This window comes from Garra rufa, chromosome 4 (genome assembly GCF_049309525.1).
Source record: "Garra rufa chromosome 4, GarRuf1.0, whole genome shotgun sequence".
Classification (NCBI taxonomy): Eukaryota; Metazoa; Chordata; class Actinopteri; order Cypriniformes; family Cyprinidae; genus Garra; species Garra rufa.
Window position 1 is genome coordinate 19,412,970 of NC_133364.1, and position 19,607 is coordinate 19,432,576.

The 19,607-nt window shown below is 33.5% G+C and overlaps 1 protein-coding gene across 13 annotated transcripts in view; it reads right to left on the bottom strand.

Annotated features, from left to right (window-relative positions):
• Positions 1–11,488, bottom strand: part of mybpc1 (myosin binding protein C1) — a 52,920-nt gene extending 41,432 nt beyond the window's left edge. For all 13 annotated transcript variants that reach the window (XM_073838809.1, XM_073838807.1, XM_073838808.1 and 10 more), the window contains exons 1-2: positions 11,304–11,488; positions 3,172–3,189 (exon numbers count right to left, since the gene is read on the bottom strand). In XM_073838809.1, coding sequence (XP_073694910.1) covers positions 3,172–3,189; positions 11,304–11,325 — 40 coding nt within the window. In that variant the 5' untranslated portion in view covers positions 11,326–11,488. The remainder of the gene's footprint in view (positions 1–3,171; positions 3,190–11,303) is intronic.
• Positions 11,489–19,607: the final 8,119 nt, after the last annotated feature.

The following is a 19,607-nucleotide window of genomic DNA, read 5'->3' on the forward strand; positions in this document are numbered from 1 at the left end:
ATCTGAATCAACAACCCATGATCAGCTGGACAGAATACAGGAATTCAGACCGTCTGGCTGATATCTGAAATAACAGTGATACTAATCTGGTGAGTACCTCACATTTGTGTCGCTGTTGTCCCCATGTTTGCACACCAGTGCTGCTGTGCGCTTATGGCCTTTTTAAATGTGTGTACTTTGTTGCTTAAAGCTGCAGTCTGTTACATTTTGACTCTTTGTCGCCATCTCTACTTGAAAACACGCAATGGCAGTTATTTGTGGAATTATCTTCTTTACTTGGGTTGTGCATTGGCACGGCTCCTCAGCGATGATGAATCTAAAGTTCTGAGGTGTATGTGAGGATATTCACTAAACAAATACTATGTTTTGGAAGTATGCGCAAAAAAAGAAGTTTCACCGGAAAATGACGTCTGAACAAGTAAGTAACATGTTTGCCAGTTTTGTTCTGTCCAACTGAAATAAATCATGCTACCAATGGTGATTAAATCTAACGATCGCAAAGTTTCGCAAATAATTATTATTGTTATCCAGTTCATTAGCTCATATAGGAAAATAATGAGAAGAATAACGTAGTAAATGGTAAAACTGTTTGCACTATAAAACTGTGTGTCATAATTAAGATAATACATTAAAATAATATGGTAAGACACACCAGTTTGCAATATCAAGCAGCAAAAGAAGCTGTTTTGTACAGCTAAAAATAGCTGGACGCGGGTGAGACAGGAAGCATTTTTAACAAAAAAAGTTACAGAATGCAGCTTTAAAGCAGAAGTTGTTTCATACAGAACATGTCAATATCAGTACTTCCAGCTTCAGACACACTTATACACTCACAGAACTCAATCAAACGGTGGGTAATTTGTATCAGTTCAGTTTATGTCTATCTTTTGTCGCAAATTAAGCGGTCAAATATATATTTTTTGTATTATAGTGGTTAAACTGTACTTTAATTTCACTGTTGCGAGTGGCAGCATAAAATCACCAATTTAACAGCTTGTATCCACTTGCAGTCACTCGTTTTCAATACCAGTCAGAATAGAGGGTTTTTACAAGGCGTCATCAATCGGCCATATTGGCGGCACTGAATGTAAACAATGCCACTGAACCGAACAAAACCTGCATATTTTGCAGATTATTGCTGCTGAAAGTGGTCAATTATTGTCATGTTTTGGGCTGTACTAATCTGTCGGACCGAGGAAATATGTGGAGTACTATAAAACTGCCAAACTGTTTTAAATAAACTAGAAGAACCCTGCTGAAAAAAAACAGCTAAAACTGGGCTGGTTGGCTGGTGTTAGCTGGTTTAAGTTGGATGTAGTTGGTTTTAGCTGAAAGTGGCCAAAACCCCTCTAAAACCAGCCTGCTGACCAGCTATGACCAGCTAAAACCAGCCAACCAGCCTAGGCTGGTTTTAGCTGTTTTTGTCAGCAGGGAAGAGTGCAAAAAAACTGAGGAATAAAAGACGTTTGTGGTTGGCCAAACTGAACCAGGATTTTCAGGGCAATAATTTACAACATTCGTATTTCTTCTGATCCTTTCCAGTCAGGTAGGTGAAATATCAGCCTGATATATTAATACTGCTGTTAGGTATCTTTACCACCTATTAATTTTAGTTTGCACTCTTTCCTGCTTACTAAGTCCTTCTCTATAAGATTTAGCAGCGTTCACGCTTTTTTCTTGGTTTGGACATCATAAATTAGCAGAACCACGTTTTCAGTAGTATATTAACTATACAATCCTTGCTGGTGTTTACATCGCCAAAATGGCCGCGCATCCGGGTAACTGACCAAACCATGATGTAAGTGCAAACCCTCTATAACAAATTTTGAGACTCAAAACTACTAATCAGAATTGTAAATGCCCTCTGATGGCTTAAGTATTAATTACAGTCACATTTGCCTACTATCTGGCAAATTTTTGAGAGCGAAAAATCCAGTCATTGCAATATGCTGGTGAAAAAACAGCTAAAACCAGCCTAGGCTGGTTGGCTGATTTTATCTGGTCAACCAGCCTGGTTTTAGCTGGTCATAGCTGGAAGGCAGGCTGGTTTTAGAAGGGTTTTGGCCACTTTTCCAGCCTGGCCAGGCTGGTCTTAGCAGGTCAGGCTGGGAGACCAGCTAAAACCAGCCACTTCCAGCTTAAACCAGCTAAGACCAGCCAACCAGCTGGTATTTTTTCAGCAGATAAACTACCCATGATCTGAAATTTCGTGAGAGGACGAAATATTTCTCCATGCAGATTTCGCAACGAGTTCAAGTTGTTTCCCTGCTGAAAAAAACAGCATATGCTGGTTAGGTATGTTTTGGTGCTGGGATGCTGGTTTTAGCTGGTTTATGCTGGTCCTTTGCTGGTTTATGCTGGTCCCTTGCTGGTTTTTGCTGGTCCTTGACCAGTAACATTACCAGCATACACCAGCAAAGGACCAGCATTAACCAGCAACATGACCAGCATAAACCAGCAAAAACCAGCAAGGGACCAGCATAAACCAGCAAAGGACCAGCATATACCAGCTAAAACCAGCATCCCAGCACCAAAACATACCTAACCAGCATATGCTGGTTTTTTCAGCAGGGTTACTGAGTTTACCATGTCGAACAACAGAAAACTGCTTGGCTTGACCATTACCTCTGTTTAAACTGTGCTTCATACATCGCTAGATTATTTACAGTATTTACAGTTCCATTTTTCATACCGCTAGCTGCCACTCGTTTCATAATTAAAATACATTTAGAGCAGCTAATTGGCGCCATCTTGTGACTCAAAACGCCTGGACTAGTAAAAATACGACTAGAATACTAATTTATAATATGGTAAGAATGTTTTTTTAGACACTAGAACCCCATTTAAGATAAATACATCGAGCCTAGATGAGAGTGAGAATTTCGAAATGTACCCTGTATACATACAGTGGATTGCAGCTGTTTGTTTAATATTTTGTAATGAAAATCTGATTATTTTAAATTTCTTAGCTGCAAGCTTTAAGATAATGCCACAATTACAGTAGGCAATATTAATCTGGACTGTAAATAAATACTACATATATTTTTTGTCAGACCTGATTTAACGAATTTTTTTTCCTTTAACATTGTCCATTCACTCATTTAAAAAAAAACTGATTCAGGATGAGGCAAAAAAAAAAAAAAAAGGCTATCCAAGGAAATCACCACTCACCTTCCGGTTGGCCATCATCTGTCAGGAAAAAAAGAAAAACGGCTCCATGAAGTTTCCTTTATTTTGAGTAATGAGGCTTTAAAATAGTCTTAAATATTAGTTGTCCCCCCATAACAACAAAAGTGCTTGTGCTGCCTTTCTTAAGAATAAATGCCACTTGGTTTCATATTTTGTTATGTAATACTTGTTACTTTTTGAGCAACTGTATAGTTTGTATACAGAACTATGAGTGGAGCTGTGTCTGTTTTAAAGCATTTAGTATTGTTTTTTTGTTTGTTTGTTTGTTTTTTAACTAGGTGTCAGTGTACAGCATTGTGTTAGTTGCGGTGCACGTCTAGACATATAGCAAACAGTTTAAAGAGGCACATGTTGACATAGCGTTACAGTAAACCCAGCAGAGCATGATGAAAGTGCTCTTACAGACCCTAGTAATGTGATTAGATGAGTTAAACACAAGCCTAACAAGATCAATGAGCGCATACATTCCTCTGTATGACAGGTCTAAAATAAACCAGATGTTGTATTTATAGATTTACATTGCATGGACACATGATGTTCACCTGACTCTTTTTAGAGCAGACCAAGCTTCAAATGATCTTATATCAACTTTGATTTTACCTGGAAAGCCTTGATGCTAAACGTATACCTACTAACAAAAGAGCATGATGCCATGTGATGGGAAACCTGAACAGAAAGTATTATAGGAATGCAAAATTAGATATCTTTAACATCTCAGTGGTTTCTGCTAGAGAGCAATAACATCAAATGGAACTATTTGAGTCACCTGCTTCTTAGATTTACACCATTCAAAGCATTTTTTAAAAGAAATTTTTACTGTTATTTACCAAAGGATGCATTAAATTGATCAAATGACAGTAAAGATTTACTTTCTACTCATTAAAGAATCCTGTAAAAATGATTTCACCCCAAAAATATTAAGCAGCAGCAATTAAAGACATGTTTTTTTTTTATCAGCAATGATTTCTGAAGGATCATGTGACACTGAAGGCTGCTGAAAATTCAATATGTATTAAATTAGAAAGCACTTATCATAAATTGTAATAAAATTTCACAATATTACTGTTTTTACTGTATTTTTGATCAAATAAATGCAGATTTTGTTTAAAAGACATCTTAACTATGTTTTAAACTGCTCATAAATCGACTATAATATAGCTCACACATTTCTCATCACATATTTCAGAGATCAAATGACTGTATTTTTGTCTGTATACCTGATTTGTTTCTATTTATTTCTTTATACCTCCTAGGGAGGTTTAGGAGAAACAGATGAGACCATGATGAACTTGGACCATTACTGAGAACTCCATTGGGTCTCCTGAACTCTTAAAGAGCAACCTTCGAGCAACAGATCTTCCTCTCCACTAAACGTGACGTAAATGTCAGGAGCTTTGTCTCGGCAACCCGCTCCTGCTGCTTTGGCACGGGCTGCTGTGAATTCTGTGAGGATGCCAGCCTAGGCCGATCATGGCACAAAAGGATCTGTGTGAAGCGTTTAGAGCGCGACCACTTCATTCCTGCCCCCTGCTGTCAGGAGCGCATGTGAGGAGGGCCAATGCGAACACCTGTGTGCTTCTCCTTGTTTAGCCTCTTGATATTTTTGACATCTCTCAGCTTTCAGCTCCCTCGTTATGTTTGCTCTCTCTCGGTCCGTCTCTCCTTCACTGGGTGTTTTCTATAGTTCATTGTCACTCAGTATAGCCTGTGTTTGCATGCTCTGTAGCTTCATTATGTATTATATTGCGTTATTTCCTTGGCCATCATCATATGGAGTATAAAAGTTCTCAAAAGTCTTTCCAAAATGCATAATATTTTATAATATAAAATCAAATTTGACCGTGGACCATAGGATAGGAAAGTATTTGGCCGAGATAAAACTATTTGAAAATCTGGAATCTGAGGGTGCAAAAAAACAAAAACAAATCTAAATATTGAGAAGTTCTTAGCAATGCATATTACTAATCAAAAATTAAGTTTTGATATATTTATGGTAGGAAATTTACAAAATATCTTCATGGAACATGATCTTTACTTATATCCTAATGATTTTTGGCATAAAAGAAAAAATCGATCATTTTGACCCATACAAGCTATTGCTACAAATATACCTTTGCTACTTAAGAAAAAATTAAAAAATAAACATTTAGATGCTCCCCTCGTCTAATAGTAGGAATTAGATCACTAAAAATGATAATACTAGTAATAATAATAATAATAATAATCATGATTATTGTAATGATTTTCCCACTAAACACTAAATAAATCTAACAAATATTAATTATTATTAAAAATTAATATGTTTTTGCAGGGTAATTAGTCTTTTAAGACATCAAATTAACAATTAATTAATTTTAAAAGAATTAATAATGTTTTTTTTTATATTTTTAATAATATTTTTTGTTTTGTGCATGCCGTTAGAAAAGTACTATATAAATAATAATAAATATTAATTATTGAGATTCTTTGGCATGTAAATGTCTTTTAAGATACCTAATATTGTTTTATCTTTTTTTGGTCTTGTCAGTGTTGTGAGAAAAGCACTATATAAATATAACTAATAATAATAATAATAAACAATATTAAAACTCTTTTTTGCATGTGGATTAGCTTTATATCTATAATAAATATACACAGTACATACATATATATTATGTACACAAAAACGTTTATTTTGGATGCCATTAATCGCGATTAATCGTTGCCCAGCACTAACTAATAATAATTATTATTATAAATCAAGATGTTTTTTGCACGTTAATTAGTCTTTTGAGACAACAAATGTTACAAAAATGAATAATAATTATTACAAAAATAAATAATACATTTTGCTAATATCAAAACATTTTTTTGTCTTGCTAATATCATAGGAAGAGCAGTATATAAATGATAATAAATATAATTTAAATTATTAAGATGTTTTTGATTGTAAATTTGTCTTTTAAGACATCTAATATTATTTTATCCTTTTTTTGTCTTTTGAGTGTTGTGAGAAAAGCACTATATAAATGTAACTAATAATAATAATCAAGCTCTTTTTTTTGCATGTGAATTAGCCTTTTGGAATCACAATTTTTTTTATCTCTCTTTTTTTTAATCTTGTACATGTTGTAAAAAAATAAATTTAAAATTAAGATATTTTCGCATTTTAATTAGTCTTCTGAGACACCTAATCTTATTTTATCTCTCTCTTTTTTTGTCTTTTGCATGAAGCCACCCCACAGATCACGTTTTTTGGACCCCTCAGCTCAGATTTGGCGATGACGTGGTTCCTTCCAACCATTAAAGAGCCATTTATGTCACCGTCGAGCTAGCTGGGGTGGCATTCTGCCCGTTTCGAGATCCCCCTGGCTCATCCAGCAATAACGACAATTCTGAAAGGTATTGTTTTACCCTCGCAGTGCACCACAACAGTATGCAGGTATGTTCAGCTGTCCCTACTGCTGCCGTGAGGACAGACAGGCTCATGTTGACCCCACACAAAAACGGTTGCTATTAACCAGCCCTCCAGCTTAATATAAATAGATTTCAAACCTCATTTATTAAAAAACATTTTCAGTTAGATGCTCATTTTTTATTTTCACGAGTCCAGCACAGACTGAAAAGATTCATAAAGATTCATAAACAAGTGCATGAGGGCATGAATAGAGCTTTTAGTTTGATCTTTTTAAATTGTAAAACTGTAAAGTACTATTGTACGTGGAAGACGTGCTAACTTTTCTGGCGCAGAGAAGGACAGGCATCAGAGAGCAGATGACAGCTTGAATGTGTTGTTTCTCTTTGGTGTTGATTTACGAGTGGATCTGACATGCAGGAACTTCTTTGACTGAGAAAAAGTGAGAGTGAAATAAACAGTCCAAAATTAACACTCACAGTAAAAGTTGCCAGTTGGCTGGTAGCTGTATAGGAACCGCAGTATAATACGTGATAGTTAAAGTAATAGACATGTGCAATTAAAATAAATAACATATATGTGACCCTGGACCACAAAACCAGTCTTAAGTCGCTGGGGTATATTTGTAGCAATAGCCAAAAATACATAGTATGGGTCAAAATTATGGATTTTTCTTTTATGTCAAAAATCATTAGGAAATTAAGTAAAGATCATGTTACATTAAGATTTTTTGTAAAATTCCTACTGTAAACCTATCAAAATGTAATTTTTGATTAGTAATATGCATTGTTAAGAACTTAATTTGGACAACTTTAAAGGTGATTTTCTCAGGATTTTGATTTTTTTGCATCCTCAGATTCCAGATTTTCAAATAGATGTATCTCGGCCAAATATTGTCCTATCCTAACAAACTATACATCAATAGAAAGCTTATTTATTGAGCTTTCATATGATGTATATATCTCAGTTTTGTAAAATTTAACCTTATGACTGGTTTTGTGGTCCAGGGTCACAAATATGTTTTATATATTTATTGAAGCGTTGTTATTACATCTAGCTCTGTTCTATAATAAAACAATGCATGAATTGCAATCATTTATTTAAAGTGGTGTGTGAATGGATCTAAATTTGCTTCATTCACACTCCATTAGCTAGTGTAAATTAAATTTGGGGTCCTGGATAAACGCCACCCCTTGTAACATGGGGTTCTTTTGACCTTATCTGTCAAAGGCCAGCTAATTATCATGTTTCGGCTCCAGAGATAAACTTCCCCAGATTTAATATACCGAAGTCTGTGTGTTTCCTTCCATTGTTACTATTTGTGATGTTGGCCTATGTGGATATAGGTCATAACCTCCATCCTTTGATATTATTTATCGCAGAGATCAAAGTTCAAACAAACAAGAGCTCAGGATTCTCAGCATGATAGAGGCATAAAGTCACTGGATGAAAGATAGAAGTCGCAGAGAGAAGAGAAGAGAGAGAGTGCGAGCAATGGGGATTAAAAGTCTGCTCATTCTGAACTATTCCAGGGGTCTGGAATCCAGTTCCCCGGGGGTCCAGCCCTATTCATCCACTCATCCAGCCTTTTAAAGCCTGGAGTCGACGGTCCATGGCAACCCCAACCAGCCCCCCATCAGCTGTTCCCCCAAATTTATGAGAACAATCTTTTTTTTTTCTAACAGACATGGTCACAATGTCTAATACTCTCTCTCTCGCTCTCTCAAGGTTATTTATGGAAGGCATCTACTGTATATGGAATCCATTGTAATTAAATATTACAGTTGGCATATCATCTCAAACTATGCTTTCCTCACAGAAACCAATTAGAAGCTTCATTGTTTGTTACTTAAAGGACAGTTGCACTGCAAAATCATTTTCTTAATTGCAATTTTTCTCTTGTTTTCTGATTGAAAAAATATTAACTTCTTGACTCTCACCCCCATTTTTGAACATAGACGTGAAAGTTGAAGAAATCAGTGGAAAACAGTGGTACAATATCTATTAAGGAGTCTTAGACCTTTCCTACAATATATAGTAATATGCTGAAGATGTCCTTCTAGTGGGTCGGTGACAGTTTTAAGGGGTTACAAAATAAATAAATAAATAATAAAAAAAAATTACATTTACTAGAGAAGCAAAATGCTAAGATACAGTTTGTTTTTCTCTCACCCCATTGGCAAATTGTTATTATTTTCTTGTTTTAAACATCAATTTAGCTGAATTTTATTAGATTTAGGCTTAAAACATGTCAAATAAAAAGTGGAAAAATACACTAAATTATAAATATATTATCTGATGGTAAAAAAAAATAAGGTAAGGTTTTACAGAATACATTTTTTATTTTTGTCTCTCACATCTCACTGGCAAATAGTTATTATTTTCCTTTTTTAAACATTTTTCTTTTTATTAAACTTAAAGTCAATTTGATTAGATTTAGACTTACAACATGTCAAATAAAAAGAGGAAAATAAATTAAATAATAAATATATTATCTGATGGTAAAAAAATTTCAGAGAATACATTTTTAATAAATTATTTTCCTCATTTTTCCTCATTTTTCTTCTTTAAATATTAATCTTGGTGAATTGTATTGCATTTAGGCTTAAAACATGTCAAATAAAACAAGGAAATACATTAAATTATAATAAAATATTGTCTGATAGTAAAAATGGTAAAGTTGTTTTCAGGGAATACATTTTTAATAAATATTTTTTCTCTCACCCCATTTGCAAATTGTTATTATTTTCTTGTTTTAAACATTTTTTTCTTGTTTCAAACATCAGTCTTTGGGAATTTTATTACATTTAGGCTTAAAACATGTCAAATAAAAACAGGAAAATGCGTTAAATAAAATATATATTGTCTGATGGTTTTAAAAAAAATAGTAAGCTAAGGTTGTTTTCAGAGAATACATTTTTAATAAATTATTTTTCTTGTTTTAAACATCAGTCTTGGTGAATTTTATTAGATTTAGGCTTAAAACATGTCAAATAAAAACAGAAAAATACATTAAATTAAAGATATATGGTCTGATGGTAAAAAATATAGTTGATAAAATTATAAGGTAAGTTTTTTTTCAGAAAATACATTTTTAATATATTATTTTTCTCTCACCTCATTAGCAAATTGTTATCATTTTCTTGTCATAAACATCAACCTTGGTGAGTTTTATTATATTTAGGCTTAAAACATGTCAAATAAAAAGGAAAATACATTAAATTAAAGATATATTGTCTGAAAACGAATCTTAGGTAAATTTATTTTGTTAAAAAAGTGTATTTCACCCAGAAATGAACATTCTGTAACATAAAAGAAGATATTTGGAGGATTTTTTAAAAAATTATTATTTACCAATAAGCACCAAAACTGTTTTGATACCAGTTTTCTTCAAAAAATGGTCTTGTGTTCCACAGAATAAAGAAGTCATATGGGTTTGCAACAACATTAAAGTGACTAAATGATGACAGAATTACTATTTTTAGGTGAGCTAACTCTTTAAGGATGACAAAATACTAATTAAGAAAATTTTCTTAATAGACAGATGGTTTCAGTCACCATAGCATATCATTTCATCCATTAAATCCCACAAAAATCACCACGATCAACCGAATGCCATTTGCAAACGGACGCATCTGCAAAACCATATACCAAAATGGATCGCACCACCTGCCTGTTTATGACCATGTTTATGAGCATCATCAAAATAGCTTCCACAAACATCAATCTCCCAAATCCCCCACATTCTGCTTCATAATCCCCATTGTCCAAAGGTGGACGGATCCAATCCATCTGGATAAGTTTAGAGGCCAATATTAAATTATGAGTCATCCTCAGACCAAAAATAAAATGTAAATGTCACTGGCGTTTGTCACGAATGATGAAATCTCATAAGACCTGTTGTGCTCATGCATATGAGAGATCGGCTTTCTTATATTCCATGTAATAAAAATAATAATCATTCAGTGTAAGTCAAAGAGCACACACAATGCCTCATCCTCATACTTCTCCACCCATCCATCCATTAGGCAGTGGAAGCTGATCTCTATATCATCACCCCTGAAATATTCGTCCATTTGAAGTCGTAGCATCCCCACCGGGCCACCAGCATTGCATCATCCATCAGAAATGCCACTGGCACCACAGTAAAGCTGGGCTCTACGACTTGAAACCCTGAGCCGGGTAAGTCAGCACCATTCCTTACCCAGAATCCTGTATAGCTCAGCTGACTCTGCACTGCTAATCACCTTGGCTATGCACCATCCATCATAGCAACGGTCATAACAATAGTTGCTTTTTATAAAGTTGCTTGGATCACCTCATCATTGAGCACAATGTGAATTCCAAAGATCACCTGAGCTTTTTATGTCTGCTTGAGTCATTTTGTCATTCTCATGACAAAAGGGATGATGCAGAGTTCTTTACTTGCTTCTGCTTCTAACAAGCACCTTCAATTAACATATGTTTTGTAGTATGTAAGTTTTTAGGTGTTTTGTGGATGTTAGTTCAAGCCTATTCAGTTTCAAAACTGAGATTAGAATTAAAAAGGTGAAGCAAACCAACAACACAGAACTGCTAATTTGTTACTATGTTTGTTAGTAATGCTGAGGTGGTATCACTAATAAATTTGTTCATTTCTCCACCTTTCGCTTCTTGATCAACAGTTTCCCCCATCAGACTATAAATCTGTGGCACAGCGATGGACAGAATTCGTTCTCACCTTTCTTTGTGGGCTCAGGCATGTTGAGCCGTTCTCCGTTGGACCGGGTACCAGTCGAAGGGGTTCAGAGGTGAGTCTGGGCTGCTCAGTCTGTGTGGCAAGGGGTGTCCTTTAGCCAAGGGGTGTTTTGATGGAGGAAAGCTGCACCAGAGAGTTTGGAAGACAGTGAGGATGAGGGCAGCACAGGAACGTGAAGGAGAAAGGAACAGATCTGGGGGTGATGAACAAATGGGGTTTATATAGCGGTCATTCTGGCCACTCCTCTCTATGTTTGATAATAGAGCCCAAAAAACATCCCTAACACCTCCCTCCCCTTCGCTCCTAAAGTCCTGGGGATTAGATGTGGCTCGCTGTGCTCTGTCTCCTCACCAGCTGGAGTCAGACAGCGAGAGGGGCTTTGGATAACGTTGCATTGCAGAAAAACGAGAGAAGGTATTTCTGTTGACAAGGTGGCATTGCTTTGAATATATCACAAAGACTTCTGCAAGTTATTTTTATGCAGAATACTTGACCATATATATATATATATATATATATATATATATATATATATATATATATATATATGTATGTATGATATATTATATATATGATATGATATATATGATATGTGTATATCACACACACACACACACACACACACACACACACACACACATATATATATATATATTGTATATATTGTATATATATTGTATATATATATATAATTTGTAACATGCTTATCTTTCATATTTTATAAAAATCTAGTAAAATAAATGAATAAAATATATTAAAATATAATACAATATAAATAAAATATACAAAAATGTCAATAAAAAATCTGGAAAATGCAAAAATTTTATATATTATAATTTATAAAAAATAATAACAAAATAAATATTACTTAATAATAATACAATTTATTAACAAAAATATGCATAGAAATGTGTATAATTTACAATTGCTCTTTTTATATATATATATATATATATATATATATATATATATATGTATATGTATATAATTGGTAATGTGCTTTCATAATTTAAAAATATAGTATAATAATAATAATAAAAATATTAATAAAATGTAATAAAATATACACATTTATAAGTAAAAAAATCTGTATAATTTACAATTTATATATTTTATAATGTATAAAAATATAATAATATAACAAATAATACATTTTCTATAATAATAATACCATTTGTTAACAAAAATGCATAGACGTGTATAATTTACAATTTATATATTAATGTAATATAATAAGAAATAATAATACAATGTAATAAAATATAAAAATGTATATATACACACATTTTAAATAAATGATCTGTAAAATTTACAATTTATATATTTTATGATTTATAAAAAATATAATAATATAACACATAATAAATATTATATAATAATATTAATACAATTTATTAACAAATGCATAAAAAATGTGTATAATTTACAGTTTGTATATAATATAATATATATAATATGTGACCCTGGACCTGGTCTTAATAGCATGGGTATATTTGTAGCAATAGCCAACAATATGGGTCAAAATTATAAATTTTTTTAATGCCAAAATCATTAGGATATTAAGTACAGATCATGTTCTATGAAGATATTTTGTCAATTTATTACCGTAAATATATCAAAACTTAATTTTTGATTAGTAATATGCATTGCTAAGAACTTCATTTGGACAATTTTTTCTCAATATTTCATTTTTTTTGCACCCTCAGATTCCAGATTTTCAAATAGCTGTATATATATTTTAATATATTTAAAATTAAATACTTTTGTAATACTTTTTTAAATGTTCTATATGTGTAAATATATGTACATATGCAAACTGCACTTTCGTGGTCTTTAATCCTGCCAGTGAGGTGTTTGTAATGAAGATACAACCCTGCCAGTGGGTGATGTGACATTGTAACCGATTTACTATGAACTCTGGCAAGGCCCGTCTCAAGGGCATTCACTATAGGCTGAGTGAAATAGATATTAGTAGGTGATGTTGTCATCCAGGGGTTCCCATGCAGTGTCTAAGCTCCACCCTTTCACTAGAAGGCCTCTGGGTGATATTTAAGACTTAGTGAGAAAAATAGGAAACATTTACTTCACCTTTCCGCCAAGTGCCAGAGATCATTTTGATCTAATGTGGATGACGGCCAGGAGCGGTGATCTGAACAACCAGGACTATAAATTCTGTTAAGATGCCTGAGCAATGGTTTTGTACTCTATAATTAGAATGCCAACCTGAACTCTGACATTTGACATAACTAGCATGGAAAGACGGTGGAACCGTGGGATTGTTGCCATTGTCAAGACTCTAATTATCCTGTTAACACTTTAATTCTCATTATAAATCAGGACCATGCTTCTTGCAGACACATAACAGCAGTTTACACAGTGAGGCCCCAAAGCTTTAATAGTTTTAGCACGCAGTTACATGTAATTTATGGAAGCAACATATATTTCAAATAAGAAAGAAAGATTTTAAATTAATTCATTTTAACCTAATATAGAGGTGCAAATTTTATCTTTTATCCAGAGCTATCCATTTAATAAAAATACATTACATTTTAGAGAAATAAATTAATTACAAAAAAAAAAAAATTCGTATTTTTTTTTCACAAAAAATAGGTCCTAAGGGTCAGTCTTTTGAAACTGAGATTTATACATCTGAAAGCTGAAGAAATAATGTTTTGTTTGGATAGGACAATATTTGGCTGAGATACAATTATGTGAATGTCTGGAATCTGAGGGTGCAAAAAATTCTAAATATTGAGAAAATCGCCTTTAAAGTTGTCCAAATGAAGTTCTTAACAGTGCATATTACTAATCAAAAACGCATTTATGGTAGGAAATTTATAAAATATCCTCATGGAAGATCTTCTTTACTTAATATTCTAATGATTTTTGGCATTAAAGAAAAATCGATCATTTTGACACATACAGTGTATTGTTGGCTATTGCTACAAATATACCCATGCTACTTATGACTGGTTTTGTGGTCCAGGGTCACAAATAAGTCCTTTTTATGACATGACAAGGTTAGTTTAGGTGGTAAATTGTAAGATGTGGTGTAATTAAATGCTATTTATTTATTAATACTCTATGATATTTCTTAAAAATACATTTTACCTTGAAAAATGTTTACATTTAACATCAAAAAGTAAACATTCATGTATTAATGTATAAGTCATGCTTCAAATATATTCAGTGGATGTGCACGTATTCAAGTGTAATAAAAATACCTTTTTACCTAATGCTTACAACACATGACAGTTGACCCACTGGCTGTGAACTTCTAGTTGAACTGCACATGTGATTATGCCAAAGACTGAAAAAACAAAATGTCAGCTTCTCCGAGGGTCACATGAATGATCATAAGTAATATTAGCCTGTAGTTGAGCCTGTAACATATTACGTATTACGCCAGGACTCTTCTTTAGTAATTTCAGGCTGTTCATGTTCTGAAAGACTCTGACAGGTCAGAGTCAGTCATTCAATCCATAGCTGTGCTGCACTTACCACTTACCTTGTTTAGAATGGGATTTTTTCACAAAAGCTTGTCACACAATAAGTATGTGGTCCCATTAGCAAAATTTATTGGGAAATTTAATTGGGAGTGTGCGATGTACAGTTAGTAGGTTATGAATGGTTTCTTTAAAGGGAACCCCAGGTGTTAAAGCTTAATATAACGTAAATTATGTCTCTTACTGAAATATGTAGTGGAAAAACCAAAAAAGATTGTTATTTAAAAAATCCACATGGTTTTGTACATATTTTGGACTATAGAGGGCACCATTACTTTCGGTGACGTTAAATGATTGCACTCGGTGAGCAACTGCTGCTACCTGTTGCTATTTTTACCCCACTTGGGAAAATAAAACACTGACACAAAGCCCCATTATCAAAATTAATTTGAAATTGCTTATTTAGTTATTTAAAAAAAATCACCTTATTTTATACACATTTTGGACTGGGGGGGGCGCCATTACTTTCGGTGACGACGCCAAATGGTCGCCTTCGGTGAGCTACTGGCGCTTCCTGTTGCTATTTTTACCCCACTTTGGAAAAATAAAATACTGATACGATGCCCTGTTAACAAAATTAATTGTAAATTGCTTATTTAGTTGGCAGCGTGTGATGTAAGTAGGTTGTAATTGGTTACCTTAAAGGGAACCCCAGGTATTATGGCATAATATAATGTAAATTATGTCTCTTACTAAAATATGTAGTAGAAAACCCATGAAAGATTTAAGTTATTTAAAAAAAATCACCTTATTTTATACACATTTTGGACTGGGGGGGCGCCATTACTTTCGGTGACGACGCCAAATGGTCGCATTCGGTGAGCTACTGGCGCTTCCTGTTGCTATTTTTACCCCACTTTGGAAAATAAAATACTGATACGATGCCCCGTTAACAAAATTAATTGTAAATTGCTTATTTAGTTGGCAGTGTGTGATGTAAGTAGGTTGTAATTGGTTACCTTAAAGGGAACCCCAGGTATTATGGCATAATATAATGTAAATTATGTCTCTTACTAAACTATGTAGTAGAAAACCCATGAAAGATTTAAGTTATTTAAAAAAAAATCACCTTATTTTATACACATTTTGGACTGGGGGGGCGCCATTACTTTCGGTGACGACGCCAAATGGTCGCATTCGGTGAGCTACTGGCGCTACCTGTTGCTATTTTTACCCCACTTTGGAAAAATAAAATACTGATACGATGCCCTGTTAACAAAATTAATTGTAAATTGCTTATTTAGTTGGCAGTGTGGGATGCATGTTGGTTAAGAATGGTTTCTTTAAAGTATTACAGCCTAATGTAACGTAAATTATGTAAAAACAAAAAAGATTAACGTTATTTAAAAAATTCACATGGTTTTATAAATATTCTAGACTATAAAAATATTGCTATTTTTAGCACACCTCGGAAAATAAAACACTGACACAATGCCCCTTTTATACTGTAAAAGGTGAGCTATACTCTTGAATAACACAAAAATCTTGACTGAGTGGATTTTAAAAGCAAGTTCACCAGTAAATGAAAATTGTGTCATTATTTACTCACTATCAAGTTGTTCCGAACCTGTATGCGTTTCTTTCTTCTGTTGAACATAAAAAAAGGTATTTTGAAACATGTTGCTAACCAAATGGGTTACGGTAGCCATTGACTTCTATAGTATAGAAAAAAGTACTTTGGAAGTCAATGGCGACCGTTAACCATTTGGCGTAAACTCACACAGGTTTGGAACAACTTAAACATGAGTGACAAAATTTTATTTTTGGTTCAACTATCTCTTCAAGCATGATTTGTGGCCTTTATTGGTATTGGACCCTCTAAGGGGGGTCTTGCGTGTATGGCTCTAAAGACGGGGTGTTGGGGAGCTATCATGTGGTCCTGCCACAAAGTAAACACAAAACCATTTGGACCAGACTGGTGGTTAAAGGTTCATGTCACCCATGGGGATTTAGCTCTCACAGTCACCATAAAAAGCTCAGTCTAGAGAGTCAGAGTGGCACCTGCCTGCACTAATGCACACACACAGACACACACACACACAGACACACACACACACACACACACACACACACACACACACACACACACACACACACACTGGAACCTAAACAAAGATGAACAGATATCCCTTCAGAATTTCAACATCTCATTAAGATTCAGTGCGTTCAGTAGAATGGATCTTCTCCCCGTGGAGCAGGCCAGGCAATGCTTTAGATGTAGTGGTCTAGCATGGAGAGCATGAATACTCACTGCAGAAATAGATTCCACTCCTGCCTGTGAACAAAACTCGGTGGGACTATAAAGGGAGAGAAACACCATCTCAGAATCGCAAATTATCTTGTGCAAGGAGTATCCTGTGGCCTGTCAGTCAGTCAGAGAGAGCAAACCAAGAATCTGCCTTTTAGCAGAGTGTTGTCATTAGCATAGTGTCCAACTTCAGTATCAACAATGATGCCAGTAAAGAGAATGACCTCAACAGCTGCTTTCAGTGGCTCCAAAAACCATTTGAACAAGCCGTGCTTGAAAACCTATGAATTTTATTGCAGCATGTAACAATATCTCAAAGCCAGTGTTGTTTATAGTAAAGAGAGACAGCACAGGTGCCATTTCGTGAGAAGAAGTTTGTTTGGTTTTGAATGGTAAAATAATTGATTATGCAAATTGCAAAAATGGACTGGAAGGGTGAAATAATTTCTGAGAAAAGCATTGCCACTTGATTTGAGATGTTGATATGAATCAACAACTCAGGTGTCTCTTTATGAGAGTATATCTAAAAAATAACTATTAAAAATCATTTTCTTTAAAGAAAACCCTGGGTAGTAAGACTTGTATAGCTTAATGTCATGTAAATGATGTCTCTTACTAAAATATGTGTTAGAAAACCCATGAAAGATTTACATTATTTAAAAAATCCCCATCGTATTATATACATTTTGGACTATTTGGGGTGCCATTATTTTTGGTGAAGTCAAATAGTTGCACTTGGTGAGCTACTGACACTATTTTTACAGCAACACAACTCTGTCAATAAAATACTGATACAATGCCGCATTGTGTGGCTTTTGGTTGTAATTTTCTAGTAATAGGAATAGGAGAAAAGAGTGGGAAGATGCCTGTGGACGAATAAAACTTCCTAAAGACCTGCATCTTTGTTCTCTCCACTTTGAGGCTTTTAGTTGACCACAGCTACTAAAAGAAGCTTAAAAATGGCAGAGACAAGAAACTCTAGATGCCATCCTGGCAGGATGTAAGCATGTCAATGCTTGTCAAGGCATGGCAGCTACTGAAGGAGTTTCTCAGCATGGATTTCAATCGATATCCAGGGCCTTTAGACTCCTTGTGTTGCGGTAAAAATAGCAACAGGTAGCACCAGTAGCTCACAGAGTGCAACCATTTTACCTCATTAAAATAATGGCGTGCCTTATAGTCCAAAATATGTATAAAACAATGTGGATTTTTTAAATAGCGAAAATCCTCGTATGGGTCTTCTGCTACATACATATTTTACGTTATATTAAGCCATGAGTCTTAATACCCTGGGTTCCCTTTAACTAAAAATGGAGCTAAAATATATAAATATTGCATGAAAACCTAAACTTGACAAAAATCTTAAATGAAAAAGACAAATCTTGGATTGGCAACTAACTGAAAAAAAAATAAGTTGAAGTTGAAGTACTACAAGTAATAAAACAAAAACTGAAATAAATCTAAATTAAAGTTAAATAGACTAATAAAAATCACGCAACACTAAACTAAAACTAAAATAAGCTGTAAATATATGAACAGAAGCTAACTAAAATATTGGAAAATACTGTAATAGTATATAAATAATACTAAAACAGATGTAAACTGTAAAGACAAAGTTAAATGTGGTATAACTAAATGCTATTTATTAATTAATAATCAATGTTTAGTAAAAAATATAGTTTACCTTGAAATTTTTTTTATTTTACATTAAAAAAATATACATTATTGCATTATTAATGTATAATGTATGTCATGATTTATATGTATTCAGTGTTCGGTATGTACTGTATTAGAGTCTAATAAAAATATTGTTTTACTTATATAAATATATAAATAGAAGCTAATTCAAATATTGCTAAATATTGTCAAACCAAAAATTATTCAGACACCAGATATAATATTTGATATTTTTTTACAAGTGGAAGCAAAACACTATAGTTAATTTATGTAAGTGAGGATAGCAAAATAAAATAAACTGTGACATATTATATCTCAGAATTTTTCATACAGTGGACTACCAGTAAAACTGTGGGACCAAAAATTATTCAGACACTTTGTCCTGACCATCAAAGTTATCTGACATAATCGAGATAAATTTGTTCTGACACAGTTTAACTCGGAGTTCTTGTCATATTTTATTACCATTTTCTAAACTATAGCAAATAAACTGTGATAAATGTTGAATGTGTCTAAATACATTTTGGTTTGACTGTATATATACAATACTTAAAAACAGATTTAAACATTGTAAAGGCAAAAAATAGAGAAGATACTTAGAAATCATAATGCAGTTTGTAATGCTTAACATCAGCTTTATGCACATTAATTAAGTTGTTAACAATTAAGTTCAGTTAAAACAGAAAAAAAGCACAACTGTAATGAACAACAATCTCCAAGTGACAATCTAAATAAAAGCAGTGTAGCAGCTTTGCCACCTACTGGGAACAAATGAGCAGTGCTGGAGGAAGGACATATTTAGTCTTTTTTATTTTGGGGGGTTCTTTTCAAATGTCAACTGAAAATCTTATAAAG